Source organism: Suricata suricatta, chromosome 5 (assembly GCF_006229205.1).
Source record: "Suricata suricatta isolate VVHF042 chromosome 5, meerkat_22Aug2017_6uvM2_HiC, whole genome shotgun sequence".
Lineage (NCBI taxonomy): Eukaryota > Metazoa > Chordata > Mammalia > Carnivora > Herpestidae > Suricata > Suricata suricatta.
This window is the reverse complement of record NC_043704.1, coordinates 5,940,172-5,963,006: the sequence shown is the minus strand read 5'-3', so window position 1 is coordinate 5,963,006 and position 22,835 is coordinate 5,940,172. Positions and strand designations below refer to the sequence as shown.

General features: G+C 39.9%; 1 protein-coding gene across 1 annotated transcript in view; it reads left to right on the top strand.

The window, feature by feature from the left end:
• DSCAM (DS cell adhesion molecule) overlaps positions 1-22,835 on the top strand; it is a 680,888-nt gene that overhangs the window by 435,703 nt on the left and 222,350 nt on the right. The window contains exons 5-8 of the mRNA XM_029938933.1: positions 8,723-9,001; positions 12,451-12,726; positions 21,267-21,563; positions 22,376-22,651. Of these exons, the coding sequence (XP_029794793.1) occupies positions 8,723-9,001; positions 12,451-12,726; positions 21,267-21,563; positions 22,376-22,651 (1,128 nt within the window). The remainder of the gene's footprint in view (positions 1-8,722; positions 9,002-12,450; positions 12,727-21,266; positions 21,564-22,375; positions 22,652-22,835) is intronic.

Sequence of the window (22,835 nt, the reverse complement as noted above, 5' to 3'; positions counted from 1 at the left end):
AAGTTTAAATTGAGTTTTAGCAAAAGAAGCAGTAAACATTTCTCTACCCAAAAAAAGTGAATTAAGAGATGAGAATCTGAGAGCCCATCTTTCGTGAAAGAGAAGTGAAATGAAATGAAAATCTGAAAAGAAAGAGAAAACCAGGAAGGGGGGGGAGGGTAGAGTCTGAAAGGTGGACTGTTTATCTCTGCTCTAAATTATTAAGCACTTATTTTCAAATTTGACTCTCAGGGCTCAGTAGATTTACTTTTCTTAATTTCAAGTTCGTTATTGTTATTGTTATTGTTGTTGTTTTGTTTTGTGTTATGGAATGTTCCGCTGATGGTTTAAACATTGACAGCAGGGCCCATGAGCACCTGGTCACCGTGGAAGTGAGGGGGGTCCATGAGGTCACCCAATGAGCATTTGTGACAGAAAGTAAGGAGCTTCAAGGCACAATCTGTGGAGGAATGTCCTCCCCTAAGACACTGAGCATTAGTGGTTAGAGGTGTGGCTCTGGGGTCAACTGAGTCATGTGTCATGAAAAGGCCCTTGAGAGAGTCCACTGTATGTAGGACATAAACGTTAGGACTTTTGTCACAGAATCGTTAATTACATAGTTGAAGGAGGAAGTTGTTGATGCTAGAGAATGAGACCATAAACACTGAGCGAGGATGACTATTCTAGAAATCTAAGCTCTGGGGCTGCCTGGGTGGCTCAGTCACTTAAGCGTCTGACTTCGACTCAGGTCATGATCCCACATTCGTGGGTTCAAGCCCCGCATCGGGCTCTGTGCTGACAGCTCAGAGCCTGGAGCCTGCTTCGGATTCTGTGTCTCCCTCCCTCTCTGCCCCTCCCCCGCTCGCTAGTGCTCGCTCTCTCTCTCTCTCTCTCTCTCTCTCTCTCTCAAAATAAAATAAAGGCATAAAAATGAAACTTAAAGAAATAAACTTTTAACAATGTTTATTTATTTATTTATTTATTTTGAGAGAGAATGTGAGCAGGGGAGGGTCAGAGAGAAATGGAGAGAGAGAGAGACTTCCAAGGAGATTCCACAGTGTTAGCACAGAGCCCAACACAGGGCTTGAACCGACGGACCATGAGATCATGATCTGAGCCAAAACTGAGAGTCAGACACTTTACCGACTGAGTTACTGAGGCTCCCCAGTAAACAAACATTTCTTTAAAAAGAAATAGAAGCCCTACAGGAAAAAAAAAATTAATTTTATTTTGGATTTAAATGTATTTAAAAATGCACACGTGGGGTTTGGGTCGTGTGGGGCATGTTCATAGCAAGGTTTTAATGATCTTAAACTCATCCTGAAACTAAAACGAACTGAATTCAATGACAAAGGGAGAAGTGCGTGGACTAGACCTTCAGCAGCACGCAGCGGAACTTGAACCTGGATGGGTGGGGACGCAGAGCCAGCAGCACCAGGGCCGCGGGAGCACGGCCGTGTCACAGAAGTGGCAGACGGCCAGGGCAGAGGACCCAAGGGACTTCACAGCCACAGACCTGCAAAACAGTCCACAAATACTTCTCTCCAGGGCAGAGGGTCGGCCCTTGGGGAGCCTGAGGAAACGGGTGGAGGGCTATTATGGCGCTCAGATAGACCTGCCTGCATTCTGAGTTGAAGACCAGAGTGGTCTGTGGTCATCACACGCGTGGCGGTGGCCCAGCTCCTTGAAGACCTGGCCCGTATTCAGCAAGTCTCCTTTCAGAAGATCAGGGAGTCACCCTGATGGAAACTGCTGGGCTTAGCGGTAAAATGGAGTCAGAGTGACTCAGCATTACCAAGGGTGAGGGAGAGAGGTGGTCCCGGGGACGTGCCCTGGTGGAATTCTGTCCTCTAAAATACTGTAATGGGGTGGAAAGCGGGGAGTTATTATGTTTATGTTCCTTTTATTTGGAACCAAGATTTTCAGTGTAAGAGAAAATGCAAAAATATAAGATCATGGAAATGGCCAACAGAAACTATCAGGACACACTTGTTAGGGGCTTAGGAGGACGTTTCTCAGGTCTTTACATTGAAAAGGCCAAGAAACAATGGACAACCACTAGCAACAAGCACTCCTACTCTCTAGATCTAGTGTCCTTTATCCCCCCAAAAAGAGGCCATGGCTCCTTGGAAGAATGGGGGGTTGTAGTGTCTGGGACCAGAAATGTAGAAGATGCCCCTGAAACAAGGGTCTTGTCAAAAGGATACAGGGGACAGCTTCTGAAGGCGTTCTCATTGGCCCAACATGTAGTGAGTTGAATTTCAAAAACAATTGATCGCATTTGATTGGTAACCATTAAACATTTAAAAAAGCCTTTGAGTTAATTATGAATACACACATGTACATATGTATACAGTAAAACCTTGGTTTGCAAGCATGGTTAGTTCTGGAAACAGGGTTGTAATCCAAAGCACTTGTATCTCAAAGTGAATTTCCCCATAAGAAGTAATGGAAGCTCAGATGATTCATTCCACAACACATCATCTTTATATATTCATATAAAATCTTTTTTATACATTGTATATTTAATATATATATTAAATGCTATAAATATATGTTATATATACATCTTTATATATTCATATAAAATGATTATAATACTGTAATATAATACAAAATAAAGAAAGTATAAAATAGGGACAGTTGGGCCGCTTAGTCCGTTAAGCGTCTGACTCTTGGTTTTGGGTCAGGTCATGATCTCGTAGTTGGTGAGTCTGAGCTTTTCCTTAGGTTCTGTGCAGACAGCATGGAGCCTGCTTGGGATTCTCTGTCTTCTTCTCTCTCTGCCCCTTTCCTGGCTCTCTCTCTCTCTCTCTCTCTGTGCAGACAGCATGGAGCCTGCTTGGGATTCTCTGTCTTCTTCTCTCTCTGCCCCTTTCCTGGCTCTCTCTCTCTCTCTCTCTCTCTCTCTCTAGAATAAATAAACATTAAAAATATTTTTCAGAAAAGGAAATACAAGATATAAAGAAAAATAAACAAATTAGCCTATATTTACCTTTGAAAACCTTCATGGCTGGTGTGAGGGAGACAGAAGAAAGGAAGGTTACTTTGTAGGAAAACTTTCATGATCACTAACGAAATCACTGCTATCCATTAGCTCAATGGAATCTTTCTTGTTTCGTGCAATTTTAACAAAGAACCTATCCAATGATACTTGCTTTTGCCTACTTTTGAGGATTTCACAGAAATGTGACACTGCATTGTCGTTAAACAGGTTTATCACTTGCACTGCTACATCCGCATTTGGGTGGTGTTTTCTACAAAATTTTGCACTTTTTGCCACATTTTACACATTTCCCTGATCTCATCTGAAGTGAGAGATTCCTCTGCCTCTTTCTCCTCCTCTGCAGATGAGATGCGGTTGTAGACTTCTTACAAAATCTTGCAATTTTGACCACTTGCATACCTCCTTCATACTTCTCAATCACTTCCTTGTTAAACTCCACCATAATCATCTCCTTCTTCTTACCCCCTTTCTTTCCAACCTTTTTCTGCATGTGGGCCATTGTATATGCTCACAAGAATGTTGATTACAGTACAGTATTCATAAATTCATTATAGACTGTATTTAATGTAATTGGCAGTAAGGCAGCAGGGAAAAGGGTCTGTATCTGCAGGCAGCCTGAGCTAGAATGAAGCAAGCATTCCTAAGCTCACTCTCATATGGAAAAGCAAAGGACTGTCCACAGGTGCTTTAATGTGATAAAAAAAAATACACCTGTGCCAGGTGTGGGCACCTTCCAACGCTCTGAAAAATCACTGATTTCCGCCAAACACCATGGCCTAAGGTCAAGCATCTGAGCATGGGAGACAATTGCCCACAATCCTGCAGAGAGAGAGAGAGAGAGAGAGAAAGAGAGAGAAGAAGGAGGAGGAAGAGGAGGGGGAGGAGGAGAAAGAAGGGGGAGGAGGAAGAGAAAGGAACCACTGGCTCATTGGTGATTATGTGGCATTCCACATCACGGACTATTCATATGGCCAGGCATCGCTCATGTATTAAATTAAAGTTTATTAGAAATGTTTGCTCATCTTGCAGATGAGCAAGTTACTCACAATCCAAGGTTTCACTGTACTTGCATACTTAAGTTCATATATACTTAGATACACACATATTTATTTAATAACAACAAAAGCAAGAGTAAGAATTTCATTGGTCTACATAGAGGAAATGCATCAACTCTTGATTATGGTAAGTGGTATTTTAAGGACCACAATTCTCCTGTCTTACCTGTGTTTCAAAATAACCAAATAATCCTAGTTCAGGAAGGATAGTTCTTATCTGCAGAATAATCAAATCTACTGAAGTTGAAGGAAATATAACAATTCAAAAATCATTTCAACCCTTAATAAAATAGTCCAGACAAACATTATTACCTGAACTTGCTGATGAATTTAGCACCACTGAGGCTGGGAAAGCCACACACTATATGGATGCAAAAAGAGAGAGGTTGAGTGGCATCTGGGTTGGCTCAGGTCTCACAGTTTGTGGGTTCGAGCCCCATGTTGGGCTCTGTGCTGGCAGTGCAGAGCCTGCTTGGGATTCTCTGTCTCCCTCTCTCTCCGTCTTTCATGTGTGTGTGTGCGCACTCTCTCTCTCTCTCTCAAAATAAATAAGCTTAAAAAAAAAGAAGGAGGCTGAACTTGATCTAATTATCTCATTAGAACTAAATTCCTGTTTATGAGAAAAATGGCCACAGAGGAACCCATTAGAAGTTTAGAATGTGGGATTTCCTGCAAAACAGTTCACTGGCTTCTTCAGTAAGCCAAAGACATGAAAGAGAAAAGAAGGAGGACCTGCTTTGGATTAAAAGAGAATCAAGAGACAATGGAACAATCCAGATTCAATCAGATAAATTGCAAAAGAATAATAATAGGAATAATGATGTGGTTTTAGCCCCTCAAGGAAAAATGAATTTGGAATAGAGACTAGATGGTACCAAGAAGTTATTATTACTATTGTGTGTTACCAACATTGTGGTTTTATTAGAGAAACATACTGATGATATAGAATAAGGGGCACCTGGGTGAGTCAGTCAGTTGAATTTCTGACTTCGGCTCAGGTCATGATCTCACCATTCTTGAGTTCAAGCCTCACGTTTAGCTCTGTGCTGACAGCTCAGAGCCGGAAGCCTGCTTCCGATTCTCTGTTTCTCTCTGCCCCTCCCCCTGCTTATGCTCTGTCTCTCTCAAAAATAAGCAAACATTAAAATATTTTAAGAAAAACTAATGATATAGGATTAGATGACAGACGTTCAATGATTTGACTCAATGTGTTAACACCAAAAACAAAGACTATAAAGAAGTAAACAGGTAGATGACAACATTTTTTTTTTGATGCTTCTTGTGTCTGAGTGATGAATATATTGGATGCATTATGTTATTTTTTCTACTTTTGTGTGAGTTTGCAAATTTTTGTGATAACAGATTTTTAAAAATGTAGATAAACAGTTTTAAGATGAGGGGATGAAAATTAAACACACTGCTGTTTGTTTGTACTAATTTTATACATGAGCAAATATCCCTCCAAGAACCTGTCTCAAGCGTTGCTTAAATTGTATGCTTAAAATATAAAAGAAATACCCCACTCCTTTTTTTTGTAGTTTTACTGAGATTTAATTTGCAATCCATAAACTTCACACACAGTAAGTATACAATTCAGTGACTTCAGTAAATATAGAAAGCTGTGCAATCATGGATGTCATCCAATTTTAGAACATTTCCACCCCACAGAAAAATCCCTGGGGCTTATTTGAAGTCAATTCTAATTCCCATCTCCAGTTCTAGACAACCACTAATCTACTGCCTGTCTCTATAGATTTGTTTTTTCTGTATATTTCATATTAATTATATCTTACAATAGTGGCTTTATATCATGCTTCTTTCATGTAGCATGATCTTTTAAGGTCCATCCGTGTTAATAAGAGACATCCGTAGGTCACTCTTCTTTATTGCTGACTACTATTCCATTGGAAGTATTCACACATCACATTTATCCCTTCACTAGTGGCCGTTTGGATTGTTTCCACTTGTTGGCTATTATGAGTAATGCTGCTTGAGGTTCTAGCTTTTTCTCTCCTTCCTCATGAGCCCTTGTTTTTCTTTGTGTTTTTATTAGAGTCATCCCAGTGGGTGAGAAGTAGTATAAACTTTATAGTTTTCTTTTTCAGTATAGTTTTCATTTGGATTACTCCAGTGGCTAATGATAACTGAGCACCTTTCCATGTGCTTCTTAGTCATTGGCATGTCATCTTTGGTGATACACCTATTTAGATCTTTTGCCCATTTTTTGATTGGGTTGTGTCTTCTTATCACAGACATGTCAGCATTCTTTATATTTTTGGAGGCAAGTCCTTTATCAGAAATATTATTTGCAAACATGGTCTCCCACTAGGTTCCTTCTTATTTTTTTTCTTAATGGGATTGTGGAAAGTATAAAATGTTTTAGTTTTGATGAAGTTTAAAATATTGATTTTGTTTTGCCACTGATGTTTGTGGTGTTATAGCTAAGAACTCTGCCAGACCCAAGATCATAAAAGGTCCTACCTTTTCATCTGAAAGTTTTATACTTTTAGCTCATACATTTAGAGCTATCATTCATCTTGAGTTAATTTTGGTAGGTGGCGTGAGGTAAGACTTCTAAATTCTTCTTTGTGAAGTGGCTAATTGTCCCATCCCTTCTTTTTTAAAAAGTCATTAGAATTATACAGTGCTATCTTAAGCATATTTGAGAAGTTTCTATCAGTGATTAGTTTCAGAATTATAAAATTTAAGTGCAGTCATTGGGTGTTGCTCTTTTGGGACCAGTGTTAGAAGTACCGCCTTTTGTGTCCTGAGTTGTGAGCTTGTCCTACACAAAACCTTTCAACCATGCCTACCAAGGGAGCAACATGTTCTTTGTGTCACCTTCTCCAGCACCAATCCCACCTCCTACCCTCATCAGAGCAACAGATTTTCTAACTCTTTAGTCCGTAAGAAAGTAACGTGCTCTCCAACACTCTCCAAAGTCTGTCTGTAACTTCCATCAGGAGGGGATTGAAGCAGTAAGGCCTCCAGGGGTGAGGGCTCTGTGCAGTTGTGGACCTCTTATGCTTCTAATCCCTCTGGAGACCAGAAGGTGGCTCTGTGCTGTTTTGAGTCTCTTATGCCTGTAATCCCTCTGGAGCCTGTGCCCAGACAGTGTAGGAAATGTGAGTGAGTATAATTATCGGCTATGGAATTTTTCAGTTACCAAATGGGCAAACCACAGAAAAGTCCTGGAAACTCGGTCAGTCATATGTATCCTTCAGGATATTATTAGGCTCCCTCATTATATCCCATGAGGACATTCACATTGTTCTTATAAAGCACCAGGGAGATGAGAAGAGCAGCGGGTTTGTCGTGGGTTTTATCGCTGACAGTTGCAAGGGAGAGCCCTGGGAACATCAGCATCCACTCAGGGGGCTTGCCATTCTCCCAGGGTCTACCGGTCATCCCCGGTGGCTGTGGAGTCACAGCACTTTAAAGAGGCCATTCCACATGGTTCTTTGGTAGAATAGAGGATATCCAGTTGTTTGCTGTTGGGTTTACTGCAGGTGCATCAAAATAGCCACAGCGCTTTTCTCACTACGGTGAAGGTAAAAAGATTTCCGGAATCAGGAGCCCATATCTGCTCTGCATATCCTTAGGGAGACCCATGTGACTGACCACGTGTGTGGTCCAGTGCAAGTTCAGAACAGGAAGAAAAAAAAGAGAGGGCAAGGAGGCTTTTATTTTGGGCATCCAAAAAGGAATCTCTATTTTTACATTCTTCATAACATTCCTTGGAAATATCAATTCTGGGAAGTATGCTTGGACATTGAGCTGGGTGATTTCCATGGACCGACTTCTTGAGAGCGTTTGGCCCTTTTCCTCATTGGGTTTAAGAGTAGAATACCAGCTAAGCATCATTTGGGAGAACAGGTGGATTAGACACTGTCATGTTCTAAAAACAGGGCTGTGTCATAGGTGATAACCATTTCATCTTTGCCACACCTTGATCGTCTCTCTCCTTCATCTCTCCTCAGTGACCATGAAGAGCATCTGTGAAGACCATCCCTAAATCCCCACCCCACACTCCCGACAGCACATCCACTGTCACTCACTCTATTGTGTCATGTGCTTTTGCTTCTTCACTGCACCTACTCCAAGCCACATCATCTTTATGTGTTTGTGTGCTTACATCCCCCCCACCCCACCCCACCCCCATCACATGCAGCTCCTTGAGAGTGTCATCTTTGCCAGTCTCTTTGCCAGCGTGTCTCCAATTCATGGCCATTTGCTGGCCCAGGACATGAGGTTCAAACAGTATTGTGATATGTTTCAAATTCAATAACTATAGAACTCTTTTCTGTGAAATAAATTTCACCAATGGCAAACAACTATTTCTGCTATTGTTGTTCTTTTGAAAGGCGTTCTCTGGTTATAGAACAATCCGATTCCTGGCCTGGGCCGGCAATTCCTGTAGAAGCATGCTGATTCTGGAGTTCTTCGTTATTCACTGGGAAATGAAAAGTAGAATCATTTCTGCTTCAACCTTTTGAAGATTTTGAGCACAAGAAACGTATATGAATAGGGATTTTTCTTTCGGTTCTTTAATAGAAGCTTCAAGATCTATTGTCGACAGTTAGTATGCTGTATAGGATTTAACTTATACATGAGGTTCTCTGATTCTAAATGGCCACTTGGACTCGTTCACCACGTCTAAGAGTGTTTCTTTCTTCCTCAGACCCAGCGAACTCAGCCCCGTCCATACTGGATGGGTTTGATCATCGCAAAGCCATGGCAGGGCAGCGTGTCGAGTTGCCTTGCAAAGCGCTTGGGCATCCTGAGCCAGATTATCGCTGGCTGAAGGACAACATGCCCCTGGAACTTTCTGGAAGGTTCCAGAAGACCGTGACGGGGCTGCTCATCGAGAACACTCGTCCTTCAGACTCAGGCAGCTATGTGTGTGAAGTTTCCAACAGATACGGAACTGCTAAGGTGATAGGCCGCCTGTACGTGAAACGTAAGTTGGAGGGTAGCTTGGAAGGGTGATGTTGGTTGCCACTGATGGAGTTCTTGATACACGATGACTTCCAGGCTCTCACGATCGCCTCCGTGATTCCTCACGGCAGTCCTGCTGGGACCAGTATCACCTCATTTTGCAGATGAGGAAAGGAATGCTCAGAAAGAATGCTCAGGATTACACAGCTGGGGAGTTTGGGATTTAGGACTGTGATTCAGGTTTGTCTGAACCTCCAAGATTTCCATTAGACCACAGGATTTGTTTCTGAGATACCATTACCTAGCTGTTGAATTAACAATGTCCAACCTGTCTGAACATTGACAGAGGAGGAGGGGCGGGCTAGGGATGGTAGCCAGAGCACAGTGGGTGTCCTTGGCCAGCTTTCAGATGCTACTTTATGTTCCTGAATGGGCTATTATCTGCAGAAATATGGAGCTCTAAGTTATCAAAAATATTGGACTTAGACTCATTATTACATATCAGGTCAAATATGGTGGGTATATTTCATCTCGAATTGATTTGTAGTGACTATCTCGGAAAGGTTGCTGAAGACAGACCCTGGAGGAAGGAGGGGGTGCGACCACAGCGGGGAGCACTCTAATCTCATCAAACACCCTCCATTTTACTCACACAGAAACCAGATCAAGGCGAGTCACCCAAGGCCACATGGCCACAATCGAGTGGCAGGGCTTTGGTCAAAACTGGTGGCTCTTGGATGCCAATGGAACATTCCTTTCATAGTATACAATATTATACATTACATAAGATAAAATATTTTTTTTTATTTGAGGAACTGACTGATCAAGCTAAATCATGAGTGTTGGCATTGAAAAGGGAGACATTCTCTTAACGTGGCTTTTTGCCACCCCCATGCCTGTTAAAGGAACCGCCTATTCCAGTGTCACTCTGGGTGTGGACTGTTCTAGCACAATGCCAGCCCAGCAGCATATGTTAAAGTAAACATCCCAGTGACTGCCTGGAACCCGGTGCCCAGGGTGGGTCCTGCGGAGATCATGAAAACACGTTTAGGCTGAGCTTCAGGAGAAATGGAAGATAAGGCCTGCACAGCTGTATTTGTGAAGCTGAAGAAACTTCTAGATGCAATGATGCAGTACTGGAAAGCAAGGAAGAAGTGTCCCCACAGGCTCAAACCCTCCTCGGTGTTAAAACACCTTTCATGACTCCCTATTTCCTGCTGAATAAGTTTATATTTTAGGATAATATCAAAGTCATTGCAACTATGCCTGTCTGGCCATAGTGCCCATACTTTTGCTTCAAAGAAAACCGACCAACTCCTGTTACATTTAACTTCTTCCTATTCCATGGACAAAGCCATCTCTATCCTGACCACAGGTCACACTCCTCCCTCCACATGGAAGGGGTTTTCAAATACTTGAAGGTCTAAACTTCCTATCTTTCTAAGCCTAATGCAGTGCCCTCCCCGGTGACACCCCCGTCCCAACCCTCTCAGACTCAGCTCTCAGTGTTTCATTTGTTGTTTTCTCAATAAAGACATTTGTCATAATCTACAGTTTAGAAGTTATTTGCAGAAAAGTCTTAATTCTCACTGTGCTTTCTTCTCACCCTTGGACTCTTTGACCACAGCTGGAGAAGTCCTCAAATGCCCCTCAAATGTTCCCCAGCTCCCTCTGACTTCATGACTTTTGCCTTTCTTCTGTAGACAGAAAGCATTCTCTTGAGTTCCAAATCCAAAACCCTCTCTGATTCCATCTCTTCTCTGGTGGTGCTCTCTCTGCTCATCCAGCTCCAGACCCCTCTCCTCTGAGAACAAGCCTGGATCTGCAGACCTAGCCTGGCTTCCTTTCTGGGTGTTGGATCAGTATGTCTCCTAATTTTAGATCAGAAATTCTGCAGGCATTTCAACACAGCCGCATCTGCAAACCAAGCTCTCCACCATCTCTATTTTGTCAATGGCTCTCCTTACTTGAGATGTCTCCTCCTGACCATCCCTATCCCTCGCCGAGCTCCTTAAATGCAGGCTTTAAATCATGGATCCTCCTTACGCCTTCCCTTTCTGCGTCCAAGTCCTGCCAAGTCCTATAGATTGTAGCTCATGGTGTTTCTCAGCCACTGTCCCCACCCTTTGCCTGTCCTACCTTGAGACTTCACTGTGCCTCAACTAGACATCTGCAGTGCCCCCTTACTGACCAATTTCTCTGCTCCAATTTGTCCAATACAATATGATCAATCAACTCTCCTAAAAAAAAGTGTTTACCAATAAACTCACTTGCTAAAGATTCTCGAATGCTTCCTTTAGTCCCTCCTGACTTAATTCCAAGGTCTTGAAGACTTTTGCCATCTTGTTGCAGATTGCCTTGGGAATTTTTCTCCTGTAATCTTCCTACAGAGATGCTGTGTTGTATCCAAACTGAACAGATGTACTCCTCTTGTGACAGTGGCTGTGCTTCATGCCCTGATTCACAAAATGTTCTGTCTTTCCAGCTGGCCTCAGTTCTATTCATCCTGGATATCTAAGAAATTTCCTCATCTTTCTACCAATCCCTTTCCACATACTATATGTCTCTGATGGGCCCTGGATCACTTCTTGGCTACTATACTCACTCTTGTATTTCTCTCATCCGCCAAAGGACTAAACTTCATGGAACCAGAGATTTCATGATGTGGTGACAGGAGATGTCAGGAATAATTGGGGTGAAAAATGCCTGTTGCTAATTACTCTTTGAGTGGATCTCGTTCCATTAATTAATCTCTTTGAACAATCACTTCTTCTGTAAAATGGATAAGGCAAAATATGTAAGACTGTGGGAAGACTGACTTAAATAATGTACAAAAGAAGTGTAATAATTTTATGGCACATGCCAGTTTGCACCATGAATGTAATTCACCTTTGTCTTACCTGTAGGTTTAACCCCACTTCGGCTTCTAGGAGATGTTCAATAAATGAACATGTTACATCCAATTGGGTTTGGTTTTGTTTCATTGGGCACAAATTCTAATATCAACCTGTTTTCTTACAGCTCTGTGTTATGGGTCCTGGTTGAACCACAGAGTGGGTATGAGCAAGTGTATGAGTGTGTGGTCCAGAGAAACCCATCAGTGCTACTGGGGAGCGGGGCAAATCGGATTTAAATATTCAAATACCTGCGTCCTTATTGGTAGCCAGAACTTGGCATTCCTTGTTGTCAGTGGTTTAATCCTCACCCTTACTCAGTGAGAAAGCAATTTAACCAAAATTGGTCTATTTACCACACAGAGAAAAAAGACCAGAGAAAACAAAGAGTAAAATGCTCCCAAATGAAATGGTGCATGGTGGTGCAGTATAGAATAATCTAGAACATAAGAACTGTGTAGCATTGCTTACAGTGATACATTTGCCTTGTCAGAAGCTCAAGATGTTGTTGAAACAATGTCTTCATATGTGATGTTCTTACCTTCTTTTTTTTTTTTTCTCTCATCAAAATTTCCAGAGCCACTGAAAGCCACCATCAGCCCCCGGAAAGTTAAAAGCAGTGTCGGTAGCCAGGTTTCCTTGTCCTGCAGCGTGACAGGCAGTGAGGACCAGGAACTCTCCTGGTACCGAAACGGCGAAATCCTCAACCCTGGAAAAAATGTGAGGATCACAGGGATCAACCACGAAAACCTTATAATGGATCACATGGTCAAAAGTGACGGGGGCGCATACCAGTGCTTTGTGCGCAAGGATAAGCTGTCCGCTCAAGACTATGTGCAGGTGGTCCTTGAAGGTCAGTGGGCCTTGTTACAGGGTGCAGCTGCAAAAGAACCCAAACACAGAGCACTCAGAAGATAATGAAGCCATGCTGATAACTCCCAGTGTTAGGATTTCTATCTGTCTGGCTAGCTAGTAACTCTGCCCTGATTTCACAGGATACATCAGGCTCATAAAAGAGCAAGTGTTCGTGAAAGTTATACATGGTAGAAGTAATAGAAGTAACTTCAGGTCAAGAGAAGTGACATGAGTGACATGAGTCACCCACTCATATGTTTAGTGACTCGTCAAGATGCCTGGAGCATATAGCTTGGTTGACAGTGTGTTGTCCGAGACTGGAGTTTCTCAATGACGCCTTGTTGGAAGAGCCATTTTATACACAGTAGGGGTTTATCAGTGTCTCTGGCATCTGCCCGCTAGATGCTGGCAACACCCAAGTCGTGACAACCAAAAATGCCTCCAGACATTGCCACACATCCCAGGGTTGGAGTGGGGGGTAGATAATAGCCCCCGGCTGAGAAATACGATTTTGCAGGCAAAGCATAGGGCAAAGTGTCAGTATAGTACTTGGTAGAAAAGAAAATGGCCTCTGGTCTGCATGGCTGTCACTGGATGGGTCCAGATACAAGTTTAGGTGAACAGAGTTTGAGGAGTGAACTCAGGTTATGATAGGAAGTTTCTGGGTGTGTTGTTGTCTTTTCTTACTGTACTGCTTACATATTCAAGCTCATCAATCAGCCAGGGGGAAAGAGCTATGAAGGTAACGTTCAAGTGAGACGTATGTTTGTCACTAGATAATTGAACTAGCTTTTATCCGGATGCGTGTGTGTCTTATTGGAAATTATGTCTTTACATATAATTTAAAATTCATTTGATGTCAGTTGATTACAATAATTACATGACTTTCATATAGCCTGAAGAGAAAAAATGTTTATGTATGAAAATAAGTTTAAAATATGTCTTGATGCTATTAGGAGATATTCCGTTATTGTTGTTTTTCTTTTTTAACCTTAGCTTATTTTTAAGAAGAAGTAGGCTTAGCTATGAGATTCTTATTTTGATTCAAGCATTTTCTTGAAAACTTTTTCTTTTTTAAGCAGAGGTGAAATTAGCAGAAGGCTTGGGACCCCTATTAAATACCTGACACTGTGTTACCCATAATAATTCAGTAGAGAAAGTAATCAATTTGTACAGTGCCAGCTTGCTGCTGCGGATGGGCTCACTGGAGTCCTTACACAGCCACTATTTTTAGATTCTTTGTAGAAGAGGAAAGAATACCTGTCTAAGCCGAGTTACCGTGGCAACTATCTCGGGTGACTAAGAAAACCTAAAGAGCATATTGATAATCCATAACGATGTCGAAAGATTTCAGGTTCTCAGAGAGTGACAGCAAGGAAGATTTCAAAGACACTCAGGTCTCACTGGGAAAATAATGTCTGCTTTCATCTCCAAAAAAGCCTGTCACCTGAATAAAAAAAGGGGACAGAGGCACATACTGAACATTCTCACGGATTTATTTGCCGCATGTCAGTTTCCATTCAGGACAAGAAGCTTCACTTTATTTTTTCTCTTCTGAGAGATGACAGTGCTAATGTAGCAAAAGAGAGCAAAAGTGTAATTATAAATACGTACCTTGTATTGGCCTTGAAATGGTGTCTAGTATCCTTGGAAGTAATCTCCTATTATTCCCATTGAAATAGTTTGAGGTTAATGTAAATTACAAAAACTCAGAATACTATGAGCAGAGAATAGCCATTGACATGAATGCAGAATCTGGCAGTATTTTCTAGGAGGCCAAAGGAACGGGGATGGAAGTCTAAACAAACTGAAATCTATTAATTATAGGTTCAAGATCAAACCAGAATAACTGGAAAATGGAATAATAAAAAAGAATAAGAACAGGTCCTATTTCAGGAAACAATAGAATAGCATGTATCAGATTAACCTGAAAGCAGATAAAAATTATGAACTTGGGATAAAGCAAAACCATATGTAGACACTGTAGAAATATCCAGAAACAGGTGGAAAGGATTTGGCCCGTGACAGAAGAGGGAAAGGCTAGGTGATACGTGCTGGTAACACTGCTCACCTGAGGACAGTCCCCAGTCTTTGTGAGGTAAGGGGGGCGGGGAACTTGAAGACTAGAAGAAAAGCAGAAAACCATAGTTCTATGGGGTTGAGGTATAGGACAGAAGTCTGAATTGTCAAATCACCTGCAATTGAAGGAGGTAAGTTGAAATTCCAGTAAGGAGGGAACGCCTTAAATTCCAAAACATGGGGAGTCCTAAAATCTAAAAATAAACTTCATTGAAAAACTTATTTGACACCTAGACTGGAAAATGTGGAAGATAATCCAATAAAAATTAAAAATAAAACTAACTAGACATACCAAAAAAAAAATTGGAGACTTTTATCAGAGGTCAAAAGACAAAGCAGGCAATAGAAATAGATTTTGAGAGAACCCAGATTAATGGTAGACAAAGACTTAAAAACTTCTCTTTAAAATATGGCCACACCTTATGGTCGCCTGGGTGGTCCAGTCAGTTAAGCATCCAACTCCTGATTTTAGCTCAGGTGATGATCTCACGGTTTGTGGGATCGAGCCCTGTGTTTAGCTCTGTGCTAACAGCATGGAGCCTGCTTGAGATTCTCTCTCTCCTTCTGCCCTTCTCTCCTGCTTGTTCTCTTTCCTCTCCCTCTAAAAATTAAAAAAAAAAAACATAAATAAATAAATAAATAAATAAATAAATAAATAAATTCAAAACTTTAAAGGAAAATAAGGGCATAGTGAATAATTACCTGGGAAAGACCAGAAGAGACCATAAAAACTATAAAAGGAACCAGTAGAAATAGAAAATTTCAGTGTTTTGGCTTTAGTGGAGATTGGAGAAGGAAGAAAGGATCAGTGAGCTTGAAGATAAATTAAAATAAAATATCCTGTTTAAAGCACAGAGGCAAAGAAGTCTGCAGAGGAAGTGAGCGGAACCTCAGTGATGTGGGACATTCATCAGATGGCCCGATCTCCATGTTATTAGAAGTCAGAAAAACAGAAGATTGAGACTAGGGAAGAAAAAAATATTTGAAGGAATAATGGTGACAGTTTTCCCAATTTTGGTATTAAAAATAAAATTAGAAAGGCAAAACCTAGTAAATCCCAAGAAGTATAAATACAAAGAAAATCACATGCCGACACATTATAAAGAGCCATGTTGCTGAAAGCCAAAGATGAATAAAAAATCTTGTAAATCTGAGGGAGGTGGAATCTTAAGTAAAGGGAGATATGAATGCAAATGATGGGTGACTTCTCATCAGATATTTAGGAGGACAGAAGACAATGGAGCAACATCTTTAAAATGTTGAAAAGGATAAAAACAAAATCCCTGTTGACCTAGGCTCCTATATCCAGTGAGGAATAGCTTTAAAAATCAGAAAAAATGAGGCGCCTTGGTGGCTCAGTCAGTTAAGTGTCTGACTTTGGCTCAGGTCATGATCTCACGGTTTGTGGGTTCAAGCTCCGTGTCAGGCTCTGTGATGACAGCTAGCTCAGAGCCTGGAGCCTGTCTTCAGATTCTGTATCCCCCCTCTCTCTGACCCTCCCCTGCTCATGCTGTCTCTCAAAAATATATATATAAATAAATAAAAATTTTTTAAATCAGAAAAAGTAAAGACATTTTCAGTAAACCAAAGCTGAAAGAATGTGACAGCAAAAGTTTTGATACATGAAGTCACTGAAGGTGAAAGGAAATGACCTAAAATGGAAATTCAGATCTATAGGAATAAAGCCCATTAGAAAGGACAGGAAATATGTTAGTGAACATTTAGAAAATTTTTTCTCTTTAAATAATTATTGACAAATTATAAAATTATAACACTTTTTATAGAGTTTAGACATAAATAGATATAATAACACAAAGTACAGAATATAAATGAAATTATTTGTGCTAGGGTTTTTATGTTTCACATGAAGTAACATAACTTTCACTTTTAGTATATAAGAAATAAATTATATAGATGCACAGACATATATATATATTAAACATGAATATTTATATATGTGTATATATATCTACATACATATGTGTGTATACACACATATGTATATGTTGATCTATCCATCTGTGTTATATATATATATATATATATATATATATATATAAAACTCAGTTTGGCAAAACATTAAAACCAAAATTTATCTATGTATGTGTCAGGCATCATATTAATAGAATATAGGAGAAAAACCAAATGATGACTTCAATATATTCAGAAAACACCATTTGACAGAATTCAACATCCCTTCAGAATAAAAAATTCTCAGGAAACTAGGAATATAAAGAACTTATTTGACCTAATGGGATTTATGCATTTATTCATTTTAATGATTTATTTATTCATGCTCAATTGTTGAACACTAAATATTTTTCATTTAACATTGGGACTGATAATAGTAAATGTTAGAAACATAGTTGATCTCTCTAACTACTGATTAAATCTGTGCCTAGAAAAAAATATGTTAAAGATGTATGGTTTTGTACAAATATGTGAAGAAGTGTGATTTCTGCCTCAATAACCAAAAGGCTGATAATATCATTAGGTAAATATGATACACAAAACTCACAGCAGGTCTAAGAATCAATATGATCTATTTGAGATTTTTTTCCTACAGTGATTGATTTAATAAGACAACTTTATAGGAATGTTTATATGTCCCTTGGATATTAAGATTTAAGTACATGAAAATGTTTCAAGATATGAAGTGGATAATCATTCATCTATTCATCTATCTACCCCTCTTTGTTAATAATGAATGTACATCAACATAATTCCATTTTATCGACACACTCAATAAACAATGTCTGCCCCTATTAAAAAACAGAAAACAAAAAAACATTGGGTCTGATATGTTCACAATCTATTCAACACTGTTCCGGAAGTCCTAGGTCCTAGGCGTGAATAATAAATAAAATACATAAAGTTTGGAAAGGAAAACTCTCAGCTGTCTTTAATCAGACCTTGTTGTTTACATAGAAAATCCCAAGTAATCTATAAAACAATTCCTAGATTTGGTTAGAAACTCAAGATACAAAACATAACAAATTTGTTTGTGTTTGTATGGTAGAAATCAACAATTGGAAATAATATTTTAAATTTTTATTTATATTAGGATAACACAAAAGACACTTGGGAATAAATTTAGCAACAGATGTGAAAGATTTCAACATGTAAAACTATACAACTATACATTGCTAATATAGAATTGTGATGACCTAAAAAACTGAAAGTACACCATATTTAAGGACTGAAAAACTAAATATTCTTAAGGTAACAGTACTCTGTAAGATGATGAATGTAATCCTAATAAAAATCCCAACAACATAGAAAAGTGAAAATCCTGGGACTCCTAGGTGGCTCAGTTGGTTAAGTGTCCAACTCTTGATAGCAGCTCAAGTCATGACATTGCAGTCGTGAGTTCAAGCCCCATGTTGAGCTCCACACTGAGCATGAAGCCTGCTTGGGATTCTCTCTCTCCCTCTCTGTCTGCATCTCTCTCTCTCTCTTTCTCTGTCTCTCAAAATAAATAAATAAACATTAAAAAAAGAAAAATGGAAGTCCTATAGTTTAAGTTAAATAACACGTTTGGGAAAGTTGAAGGACTGAGAATTGTGCAATCTTTAAAAAGGAATAACATTGAAGGACTCATACTAGCTACATTAAATGAGACAGATACATAACTCAGTAGAACATACTGAATGATCTAGAAATATGCCCACACATATATGATAAATTAATTTGCTAGAGAGTACACAATATTCCAAAGGTAAAGGAAAGTCTTTCGGACACAGTACTACTCAATAAATGTAATACCAAAAAAAAGACAAACAGTACTATTAAATGAATGTAATAAAAAAATGAATATCAATTCCTATCTCATACCTTAAACCTTACACAGATTTAATTTGCTCTAAAATATAAACTGGGATGTAAAATCCAAAATTATAAAGTCTCAAAAGGAAACATAGAAGAATTCTTCATCATTTGAATGGTAGGCAAAGCTTTCTTAGGACAAAGAAAGCGATAAAAGTCACATACATCATAAAATAAAAGGCAACTACAAACTGAAAGAAAACATTTCACATATGCAAAACCACACATCTATAATACAACTACATAAATGTCAGACACACATTGTATGTAATTAATATATCTAACAAGTATATTTGACCATTATAAGATATATGATAAATATTTGTTTTCATCATACACAAAGAACTCCTACAGATCGATAAAACATACTCTAACATAACAATAGACAAAAGATTTGAGTAGATATTTCACAAAAGGAGATACACAAATGGGCAATAAGCACATAAATACATTAATTCCATGATATCCTAGCCAAAAATGCACAATCTGCATCTAATCATGATGAAGCAGAAAAAATCAACTTTGAACAACTGGCTATGGAGTAATTCTTTAAAAATGTCAAAGCAAAATAATGCAGAAGAGACCAAAGAATGATCCAGATTGAAGGAGACTAAGGAAGCAGGACAGATAAATGGGCTGTGTGGTACTGGTTGGGCTGGGAGAGGTAGCTGGGGGGGGACATTGTCAGCTGACAGACTTTCCATGTGGACAGCATGTTAGGTGACAGAACTGTTACAAAGTGGTGTTTCTTAATTTCACTGACTGTCCTGTGGTGGTGGTAGAATGTGTGAGGGATAGAGAACACTCATTCTATGATAATATGGATTTGAAGCTCAAGAAGAGGCAAAGTCATATTGAAGGACAGGGATTCCCTCTGGTGAGAGGGGATTGGTTGAAAGGAACCCTAGGCATGTTGTGGGGTCCTGAAATGCTTTATTTGGCAGTCATTTGGATGGTTACACAGCGCACATAGTTAACAAGACATTATATTTGTACACGTAAGATCTGTACATTTTATTGTATGTAAACTATATCTACAAAAAAAGAGCTATAACCGAAGAAAACAGTTATAAAACAGATCTAAAAAAAAAAAAAAGACAGGTTTTCAGTGCATAGTGTAAAAATCAGTGCAAAGACATACAGCTCAGTAGATCCAGAAACAAAAGTTGAATTGTAAGATTAAATAAAATAACATTCCTCGGCATCGACAGCCAATTATGTACAAAGAATAACAATCATGGTGACATCCAGCTTCTCCATAAATAAAGGCAGAGCGTGCTGAAGCAGAGTGTATGGTGTTCTAAAGGCAAAAACACAGGTTTTTTAATATTATGAAACCCTTTTTTTCATCTTTCATACTAAAGCAAGATACTTGCTATTTGAGAACGCTGAAATACACCACTTAGGATTGCACATGGGGAAAAGCATACTCCAGAGCCTTCTCCAGTCGCCCATGAGTTGGAATGAAATTGACATGCAGGAATTTGCAAGAGGAAAGATGGTAGAGGGCTCAGCAAAGCGACCCCTTCAAGATAACCCTACGTGGCTGGTCCTGCAGGCCACAGAAATAGGTTTCCAGATTTCGAGGGAAGGGGAGGGGAGTGGAAAGAGAAACTCTTGGAAATGTTAATGGTTATCTTTCTGTGATAGAATTGTGAGCTAGCTTCAAGTGTGTTTCCTCCATTTGTTTGCTTTCCTATTTGTCAGTAGTGAATATATTATATATACATATATATGAACACATGTATATATACATGAATATATATGAATATGTATGCACATATATGCATGCATTTATGATTATACCATACAGTATGAGGGAAATGGTCCATATATATGGTGGAAAGACAATGGAGTAAGAAAATTTTATCTTTGTTGAAAAGACTGGCAATTCCTATGGAAAACTCCCTAAGACCGAGATCCTACTTTGCCTGGGACTGTCTGGGGATGTGGCCGACCCCTTGCATAATTACTTCTGGTATCAGTTTCATTCTCAAAACTGTCCCACGTTGGATGATAAATTGTACAGCCATCAGCTTAAGACATTTACAGAGATATTGAATACACACTGGACTACTCAAAGTTTATTTGGCTTTTACCCACTCTTAGAGGCTCCGTGATATTTACATGGACTTCCCATTTATCATTAAAACTATAAAGTAGGATTTCTTATGGGAAAGTAAATAAGGTGAGCCAGTCAGTCTCTGTCTTTCCTTTATTCCTCTGAACAAGTCCCTGGGGAATAAGCTCTAATTATCTCAGAAGTAGAAAGCTGAAGTGACCATTGGGAGGAGTGGATTTCCTCCATGTTTGAACCTTCTAATGGGAATGTAACAGTTCTAGCTTGTAGACCTCTTGGGAACTGACGTTGTGTAATGTGAGTATCTGGGTTGTGTGATTGTTCTTATGACAACCAGGAAATATCTAAGTAATTTATTAAAGGTTGCTGACACTGTTTGCCTATTTTGAAAACGAAATCTTGTTCTGCTTAGAATTTAGCTTTAGCAATAAAATCAGACTTGTTTGTAGCATTCAATAACCACACGTCTACCTCCTAACCGTTACCCAAATGTACCTGGAAGTCGTTTAATTATTTGTATATGCCACTTCCTTCCATCGTTTGTCTTCCTGCAGATGGAACTCCCAAAATTATTTCTGCCTTTAGTGAAAAAGTGGTGAGTCCAGCAGAACCAGTCTCCCTCATGTGCAACGTCAAGGGAACGCCGTTGCCCACCATCACGTGGACCCTGGACGATGACCCGATCCTCAAGGGTGGCAGTCACCGCATCAGCCAGATGATCACGTCGGAGGGAAACGTGGTCAGCTACCTGAATATCTCCAGCTCTCAGGTCCGGGATGGGGGCGTCTACCGCTGCACTGCCAACAATTCGGCAGGAGTCGTCCTGTACCAGGCTCGAATAAACGTAAGAGGTGCTTGTCAAATCAGCTCCTCAAAAACAAAAAACAAAAACAAACACAAAAAAAACCAAAAAACAAAAACAAAACAAAACAAAAAAAACACATAACTCATTGTCGTGGAGAAGAAGGTTTCTGCATGCACCGAGCTGAGTTTTGGAATGCCAAAAACAGATTAACCGTTGCTTCCCATTTAGTTTCCTCTCCTTTCAACTCCAGAATAGCCCAGATTGGGTGAATTAATGTGGGAAATGGTATTTTAGTTTCTTTAGTCAGCTTGTTCTCTTTGTGACTCTTGGATTTGTCCACTTGATCTTTCCTTTCCCAGTTTATGCTCTGCATGCTCTTTCCTTCCTCCTCCTCTTCTGTTCTTCCAAATTCATGGTAAAGCTCCACCTACCTGATATTTTAACCTACATTCATAGTGCACCGTGACATTACCTCATCTCCATAAACCTATGTTATAGAGAGAGTTTGAAAATTGGATTGCTCCCAGTGTTTTCACCAAAAAACCCTGCATGATTGTTCAGGGCAGACTAATTACTTTTTGTTGATGAAATTGCCTCTTAAAATTCAAAATGTTTTCAGAGTAGTTGATATAAAGTATTTAACACTCATTCAATCCATTTGAAAGTAACGAAACTAAAAGAAGAAAGAACTGCTTCGTAGAAGAATACAAATGCAGAAAAAATTGTGTAATTGAAAAAGATATTTTTACATGAAAATAACCTACATTGTTTTTCTTTTGCCCAAGGAAAAGTGTGCCCAAATCCACACAGGAGATGTGCCCTAAAATTATTTTCAAGAGTTCCCTTGTGTCTCTCTAGGGCCTGCAAGTATTCGGCCAATGAAAAATATCACCGCCATCGCGGGACGGGACACATACATCCACTGCCGTGTGATTGGCTATCCGTATTACTCCATCAAATGGTACAAGAACTCTAATCTGCTTCCTTTCAACCACCGCCAAGTGGCGTTTGAGAACAACGGCACTCTGAAACTCTCAGATGTGCAGAAGGAAGTGGACGAGGGAGAGTACACGTGCAACGTGCTGGTTCAGCCGCAGCTCTCCACCAGCCAGAGCGTCCACGTGACAGTCAAAGGTAAGGCCCGGCTCACTGCCCCATGAGGCGGGCCGTTACTCAGCTGTCACCGGAGGGACGATGAAGAGTGGGGGCATCTAAGAACCTGCATGTTTACAGTAGGACAGTTACAGAGACTGGAATAATCGAGAGCCACAGATGATCTGGTCTCTCTACTCCTTGATGCATCTACTCCTGCATCAAG